At 39.2% G+C, this 8,066-nt stretch overlaps 1 protein-coding gene across 2 annotated transcripts; it reads left to right on the plus strand.

Moving 5' to 3' along the window:
• On the plus strand, positions 1-7,626 carry LOC115594441 (protein LBH-like). 2 transcript variants are annotated; one of them, XM_030438542.1, is made up of 4 exons: positions 1-163; positions 2,131-2,209; positions 2,489-2,748; positions 6,733-7,626. In XM_030438542.1, exons 1-4 carry the CDS (start codon positions 138-140, stop codon positions 6,848-6,850), a joined length of 483 nt encoding a protein of 160 aa, XP_030294402.1. In that variant the 5' UTR covers positions 1-137; the 3' UTR covers positions 6,851-7,626. The 2 variants fall into 2 exon arrangements, with proteins under 2 accessions (XP_030294402.1, XP_030294403.1); XM_030438543.1 differs by having other exon boundaries at positions 2,489-2,714.
• The last annotated feature ends 440 nt before the right edge of the window (positions 7,627-8,066 follow it).

The following is an 8,066-nucleotide window of genomic DNA, read 5'->3' on the forward strand; positions in this document are numbered from 1 at the left end:
CAACTGACTGACAGCACAAGGTGGCTGACTGTTGAAAGGAATAGTCCAGTTTTTTAGTCAGTTTTGTAAAAGAAGACATTTGGAATACCCTCTTGTTTTAAGCCTTAGGGTCTAAGGTCCTTTAAATTCCAGTAAAGATGAGCTGTATTCCTGCCTCACACAGGTAAGATGACTAAATACTGAATTTTACACAATGTAACCACTTGCTTAAGCTTTAATAGCTCTGACAAATTAAATGTGCTATATCATATTCTCAGAGCTTAATGATCTAATGAGGCCACACAGGAGTAGATTTACAGGATGATTCATACAATAGATTTATGCCTGGAACTGAATTCATTGAATCCTTTGGGAGGAAAAGACATCACACACCAACAGCCTGGGATAAACACCGTGACAATCAGTGCCCCAATTTCAAGATCTCACGATACAGGATTTCCTTTTCGTATTGTAATCCAACTGTACAATATAGTGATGTTGCAGTACTTATCGACTCTATTCAAGATCGTGTAAATGAAACAGTAGAGAGTACTGGTGATTGGAGACTGGTCAACATAAACATTGGTTTTACCCATGTGTCCCTTTCCAGTAAATGTTTTTGTTCAGAAGATCCTTGCTGATGTGTCTGTGTATATAAACACACTGTACACTTATCAGATATTTACGCCTAACTGGAAGTCATAAAAAATTGAAATGGCCATTTCTGATCATTTCTTTCTTACAGGTAAATAATCAACTGATTATTCATCTCAGGCCTTCGTTTTCTTTTCAATGAATTGTCATCCCTCCCCCATGCTTAGAGTTTAGGAGTCACTTGTTGTGTAAACCTATTATCTCATTAAGTTCTTACTTGCAGATTAGCACATCAGGAAAAACTTTCCCCCCCCTCCTCATCCCTACACTTGTTGTCAACACTGCCCACTTTTTTGTATTGGAACATGTCTTAGCTAAGTTGGAGATCCCAGAAATAAACCTGTTTGATCTTCAGTCACATCAGACTTTAACATCTGTGCTCCAAAGGTTTTTAAGTGTGTAATAAAACCCGGGCAGATGGTCAGATGGAAGCTGCACATTCTTCTTGGGGACTCTAAAGATATGCATGAGCTGCAGGGAAATTAAAAGTACAGGTAACAAAAAAATAAAAAATCCCATCATTATCTACTCACACCCATGCTTCTACACAGCATTGCAACATTTGCCTAAACAGCAGAAGTAGGGTGGGGACTTGTTTCAGAATGCAAAAATCCAACCTTCCGCCAAAATAAAAAGTAAATGTAATGGTTCCATACAGCTCTTTAAAGTCATCAAAAGCCAAGAGGGGTCAACTCTTCCTTAACTGATACTGTTAATGCAGGCTTTCCTGTCGAATATGTGGAATTGTTAGTCCAGATGAAAATATCGATAGCAGCCCTTGTTGCTCCATTTGATCAAATTCTGGCCTAGTGACTCCAATATAAAGTGCTGTTGACTGAGTGTGAGGGAAAATCTGTGGCAAACCCAGGATTTATTGATGAGACATTGTTGGTCATCGTTCATAATGACAGTTGTGAAAACTATGAAATCTGCTTGACTACACTGGATTTATTTTTTAGCTTATGTTGAATACACACTCTTCATCTGACTTTCTTCCACTGAGCAGATGTGTTTTATCATACTATTATGTGAACAACTTAACTGGTCTGGATTTATATTAATATTTTCTTTGTACTGTGTAAACAAGATATATTTTCTCACAAAGTTTTTATTACATTTTAAAGTATTTGTTGTCTCAAAAGTGTACCAACCATTCTAAACCCATACATGAACAGTCCATCCCACATTGCCCTGATAATGCATCTCGGCTCCACTTACATTTTATAGTTATTGCAAAATGGTGTTTAGTTTCTAGTTCATCTGTTCATTATAGCAATCTGCAGTTTTTTTGCAGCTTCATGGCTGTAACCTTCACTTGAATAAATGTCAGACTCAGGGCAGAGAAGGTATTTTTCGATTCTGTATTGCTGAAATAAAAATATTGAATAGGTTGGATAATGTAAATGTCACAGTCAAAACTTACCCAAAATTAAGCCAAAGCGCGTGTGTGTGTGTGTGTGTGTGTGTGCGCGCGTGTGTGTGTGTGTGTGTGTGCAGTAAGAGCACTATTCTCAGTCAGGTTGAATCACAATTGGAGGAGAGTCCAGTTCAGAGAAGAGCGAGCAGATCCTACCAGGTAAACTGACAGCTTTACTAGTATCTTCTCTCTTGTGCAGTTACCTGCCTTATTCAAATAGCATTACTTTTTTTAGAGTCTAGATGATGCATTTCTTTTACTGATAATATCTCAGTACCTTAGTAAAAGTTTGTATACAGTATTTTAATTACATCAAGTTAGTAGTGTCTTTTATTTCTTGAGCTTTGGACTAATCATACCATAACTTGTAAAGTAATAGTATATTAAGTGCAATTTTGATAACGAGTATGAATCAATATAGTCTCATATCTGGTGCAGATCTTCCCTGAAGCTAACACGAATGAAGAGTCAGATTCCAGCTCCTGTCCTGAAGACTTTCTGTACAGGAGGGAGCGTCTCCCCTCTATAGTTGTGGAGCCTACAGAGCACAGTGAGCTGGAGAGCGGGCAGCTGCGCTGGCCTCTACGATGCCTAATGAGTAACAATGTGGAGGAGGAGGAAGAGGAGGACAGCAGTGCTCATTGTACAGAGAGTTTTGTGAATGGTGAGCAGCAGGAAGATGTGGGGACGGAAGAAAGGTACGTCTGATTGGGCCCATTCAGACAGAATCAGGCGTTGCAGTGATTAGCAGCAGTGTGGGCGTGTCTTTCTATAGTCCATTTTGTTAGGAACTGCTTTAATGCCATAATGTACAATAATTTGACCATTTGGTGTTGGATACATTAGTAGTTGGTTTTGGTCTACACTACCTCATTTTAATTCACATCCAGGGGCTGACTGGGGTTGAAATTCAGCCCGGGAGCTTGGTTTGGAGAGGCCTTTTATCCGATCGCATGACGGATGCAAGTGGAACCATAATTTTAACATTAAAACTTTATTTGCTCTATAATAACTACAGGAGTGGATGGGCTTATTGTTTCTGCGTGACTGGAATTGGAACATCAACATATGACATCTTAATATAATTCTATGCAAAGACCCAGTCCTGCACACTGCACCTGTACCTGGCACTGTTTTTTTGGTGGTTCCTGCTCCACTTTCCTCCTCCTCCTCTTCATCCTCCTTCTTCTCCTCCTCCTCCTCTTCCATCTCCTCCTCCTCCTTCTCCTGTCCCTCCTCATCTGTTTCTTCCTCCTCCTCACTTCTATGACTGGCATTATCCTGTCCCTCTGCATCAACTCCATGACTGACACTAGCCTTGTCAGCTAATAATAACAATAACAGCAACAAAGATAAACGTTATGGCACTTTTGCAAAGAATTCACAAAAATCAACAAAAGCGCCACACACACACACACACACACACTAATTTGAATTTATCCCACTCCACTTTCTTTTAATGACTGACTGAGCGGCTGAGCCAGTCACATTTCAATAGAAACAAGGATCAGCTCAAGTTGGGAGGGGCCGCTCGTATCCCCCCTTAATATGCAAAATATTAGATTGACCCAGTCTGGCGTTCCACTCTGTGCCACCTGCGGCCGTTTTATGGGGTTAAAAAAAACGTTCCGACCACCGGCCGGTTCGGCCTGGAACAGACCGGCAGTTCGGGAATACTCCCGAACCTCCCAATGGCCAGCCCGCCCCTGCCACCGGCCCACCAGCCTCAGCCAGTCAATCTTGGTGTAGGCTATGATGATGAATGTGATTTGTAAGCAGGGCTGTTGTTTCTCTTCCTGCTGCTCAGAACTCATTCAAAGTGACTTGAAATGTGGAGCCTCAACTTTCTCACCAAGTTATTATCAGTTCAGTTCGAGTTGTTTTAAATGCAGCAGTAAGCCCAGCTTTTTAAAACATTTTTTAATATGTTTTCTGTAAAAGTGCACATTTACGCCTATTCGTTCTTGTGGTTGTGACTCACATATGATCATTTTCTTTAAAATACGGTCATTTTAAGCCCATGGTACAATGTTTGACATTCCCCAATTCGCAACGCTGCATGAATACAATTTATACAACAAAGGAGAGACTGCTTTCTTGCTGTGCGAGCATGCTAATTGTTAGGCAGATTGTTTGTCCACATTGACAGCAGAGGTGGACAGCAGAGTGGTCAAAAACTCAAGTAGTCAGAAGCTCAAATAAAGAAATTTTAAACTTTACTTCCTAAAAACAATTCTCAAGTAAAAGTAGTAATCAAAATAACTACTTGACTTAGAATACCAATGTACTTTATTTCAAATTTACTTACATAGTGAGTAACTTAAAAATAAAATGTCCTTTTAATTCATCTGTGAATAGATAGATAGATAGATAGATAGATAGATAGATAGATAGATAGATAGAATTACTTTAATGATCCCAGACAGGGAAATTATTTTGTTACAGCAGTAGTGGGTCCGCAAATAAAACACTGTACATAACATAGATAGAAGGCAATATATACATAGTGTATATATACAATGCACAGTGTGCTATAAACAATAAACAATAATATATACAACAAAACAAAATATGCAAAATATATTATAAACAATAATAATATATAAAAACAGTAGAGAGACCAGAGTTCTCTGTCAGGCAGAGGTGAGAGAGTTGTTGTATAAAGTGATGGCTTGTGGCAGGAAAGATTTCCTGTATCTATTGCTACGACAGCGAAGCTGAAGCAGCCTTCCGGAGAAGGTGCTCTGCTGTCTGACCAGTGTGAGTTGGAGAGGGTGGAGAGGATTATCCATGATGGATAACTGTTTTTTCAGTGTCCTCCTCTCCACCACCGCCCCCAGAATGTCCTGTTTACAGCCAATCACAGAGCCAGCCTTCCTGATCCTCAGTTTGTTGAGTCTGTTGGTGTCGCTGGCTCCGATGCTGCTTCCCCAACAAACTACAGCAAAGAAAAGTACACTGGCCACCACAGACTGATGAAAGATCTCCAACATCTTGCTGCACACATTGAAGGATCTCAGCTTCCTCAGGAAGTAAAGTCTGCTCATCCCTTTCTTGTAAACAGCTTCAGTGTTAGATCTCCAGTCCAGTCTGTGGTTGATGGTAACACCCAGGTACTTCTAATCCTCCACCGAATATTAGTGGTTAGTGTTTTTTGAAAACCATACTCCTCTTCAGCCATTGTGCTGCTCTACACAGAGCCATGCAGAGGCATTGGTGTGATAAGATAACAGTCTACCAGCTAACTACCTGCTTTGACTGCATAAAATAAATTACTGAAGTTTTTTTTACTTAAGTATTTCTTTAAAATAGTATAACAATGGTATCCAAGTGTAACTGAGTAAAAGTAATGATTTTTCCTCAAAAAATCTAGGTCTATTTAAAAGTAAAAGTATGCTGCAGTAAAACTACTCTGAAAAGTCCAATGAAATCAAAAAAGTTACTCAATTACTTGAGTGCTGACTTGAGTGCTGACTCAACAGATTAAAAAAAAAACCACACACTTGAATGTAGTGCACTGAAGTCATCATTTTATATTTCTAGTTGAGTTTTTTGTTTCCCAGCTTAAGTAAATTGCTTTATTTAAGTGTTTTAGCTCATAGCTTTATGTTTCTTACAGGGTTAACTATTACTGTTCACATTCTGTTTGTAAAGAGTTTTACAGGCTGTGTTTGTAGAGTGAGGAACAAGAAAACAAAACTGTGCTTCTGTTAAACTGTGGGCTCTCCATTTATAAAAGTTGCAAGAAAGGATGCATTTTTGGCCATTTAGTTGGAGGTGCAACACATAAAAAATCTAAGATATGAGGGATATCATTACAGTGGGTTTTAAACTGATGCACAAGACCAAACTGAGTGATTACAAGTGAAACATAACGTTACACAAAGAAATGTCAATTGAGTTCCCCTTAGTGATAACATTTAGCCATGCTACTCCAGTATGTCCACCTGTCTGACTCTGCCTGTGATCTGTGGGCCATACCTTCACCACAGAGGAATTTGAACTTAGTGTACCAGTCCTTTAGTGATTGTCTGTATCGACAGATGAAAAATAACATGTTTACTATCAATAAACAGGACGCAAGGCCTATCATTATGGTGTTTTAAACTGGTGCACAGGGCAAACTGAGTGATGACATGTCAAACATCAAGTTATTCATTGTAATTGTGGTCATTCATGTTGTTAGTCTCAATGCCAGTTTAGGTGATAGACCACTGCAACATGATGTCAGGTTGCATTTCTCCAATAGCTCTATTTCACTCCAACCAGGTGGGCTTTTTTCCTTTCAGGCACAACTTGCAGTCAGTACCGCTACAGCCCAAACACACTACCCTCAATCAAATAAATGGGAAAACTTGTTTTTCCCCACAATGCCTGATGTGGTCTGAGTGGGGCCTCACAATCTCTCTCCATACTTCAACAACAATCAGTCTGTAAGAATTGAAATGATGGCTTCTTTTAGGACTGATAGTGACTTTTGTTTGAAGAAAATTAAATGACATTTTGATCTTGCTCTTCAGATAGAGTTTTGACCAAATTATGACATTGTCAAACTGTCTTTTCAATATCAGGGAACTTTGAGGGCATTGCTTCATCATGCAATAAAAAGTAGACATTTAAATTAATTAAAAATGGAATAACAGTTTACAGATTTTTTCTTCTTTCCATTTTCACTGTTGCAGCTCGGTTGCCAGAAAGTCTTCTATTGGACCTTCCCAGACTCAACTGTGCCTCTCTCGGCTGACACCACCTGCCTCCCCCACCCCCCCTGAGGCTGCCCCACCCTGTCTGAGGAGCTGAACTAGTACAGCCACTATGGACTGATAGCAATGACTGCAGTTCACCTGAACGGAATATAAGCTTTTTTAATGTGATGAATGACTATCAGGGTCAGGTTACCAAACACTAGCATGAAAGGACCAGGCCCAACATGTCTGTTCTGACTGTTACTGTAGTAATGAAAGCTCTAACTGTGTTATGGATCTCAGTCATGACATCAGAGGACCAACAGTGAGAAGGACACCTCCATCAGTTCAGTGGAAATAGTTGTAATAGCCTATGTGGGCTTTTAGAGGAGGGAGTTTGTTCCATTGCTCATATTCAGTTATAAGACTAATTAATCTGATTCATACATGTTTTAACTCAGGTCTGACCATTATAGTTTGTCAGTTCTTGGTAGACCCCATTTTGTGCCAGCACTGAGTATTGTCTAATTACACCCTCAAACTATACCTTTTTTTTGATGATTTGTACAATCCTAATGGGATTTAGAGTTTGTTGTGAAGGCACAGCTCTCAATCTAAATCCTCCCCACTAACAAATATTAAGTGCAAAAATCACAGTTTAATGACCTCACATGTGTGCACACCCTTTAAAAGATTGAACTCATGTTACTGTCAACCAGTGTAACATTGATCACTTGTAAAACATGCTGTACATAGTTACAGTGATTAGCTGCTATCCTTTGTTATGATGAAATGCTCTTGGATATATCAACAACTTTATGTTAAGTCTCCCCGTTTTTTTTTGTAAAAATAATATAACAGCTGTTTGATTAAAAACATCAGTGTTAATTAGTTTAATAACTGAAGTTATACTTTGTACTGCAAACTTTGGTTTGCACAAACATATTTATGAATCCAATGTTACTGGATCATTCCCAAAAATGTTTTGGGAATAATTCAAAAAGAGTTTCTTACAAATGTCTTTTATTTGGATCATGTCCCTATCATGCCTGCTTTGTTGAGTGACTTTGTTCAGGATTCCTGAATATGGAACGTTCTTTAAAAGTGCATCATTCTACAGTCCCAGAGGGACAAAGGTGAGTGACGCACCTTTGCTACAGATATGAGAAACATAAACATAAAGAGAAACCTAAAATTGTGCCGGTCTAACCCCGAAGGTGTAGAACCCTTCTAAAATTGTGCCGGTTTATTAGGGTTCTAGAACCCTTCTAGGATTGTGCCGGTTTATTATTAGGGTTCTAACCCCGAAGGGGGGTTGTGCCGGTTTATTA

This window comes from Sparus aurata, chromosome 13, assembly GCF_900880675.1.
Source record: "Sparus aurata chromosome 13, fSpaAur1.1, whole genome shotgun sequence".
Classification (NCBI taxonomy): domain Eukaryota; kingdom Metazoa; phylum Chordata; class Actinopteri; order Spariformes; family Sparidae; genus Sparus; species Sparus aurata.

Coding starts and splice junctions, on each gene's coding strand:
- LOC115594441 (XM_030438542.1), top strand. CDS start 138: ATGAGCTGTATTCCTGCCTCACACAG. Junction 164..2,130: donor TGTATTCCTGCCTCACACAG/GTAAGATGACTA, acceptor GTGTGTGTGCAG/TAAGAGCACTATTCTCAGTC. Junction 2,210..2,488: donor GAGCGAGCAGATCCTACCAG/GTAAACTGACAG, acceptor TATCTGGTGCAG/ATCTTCCCTGAAGCTAACAC.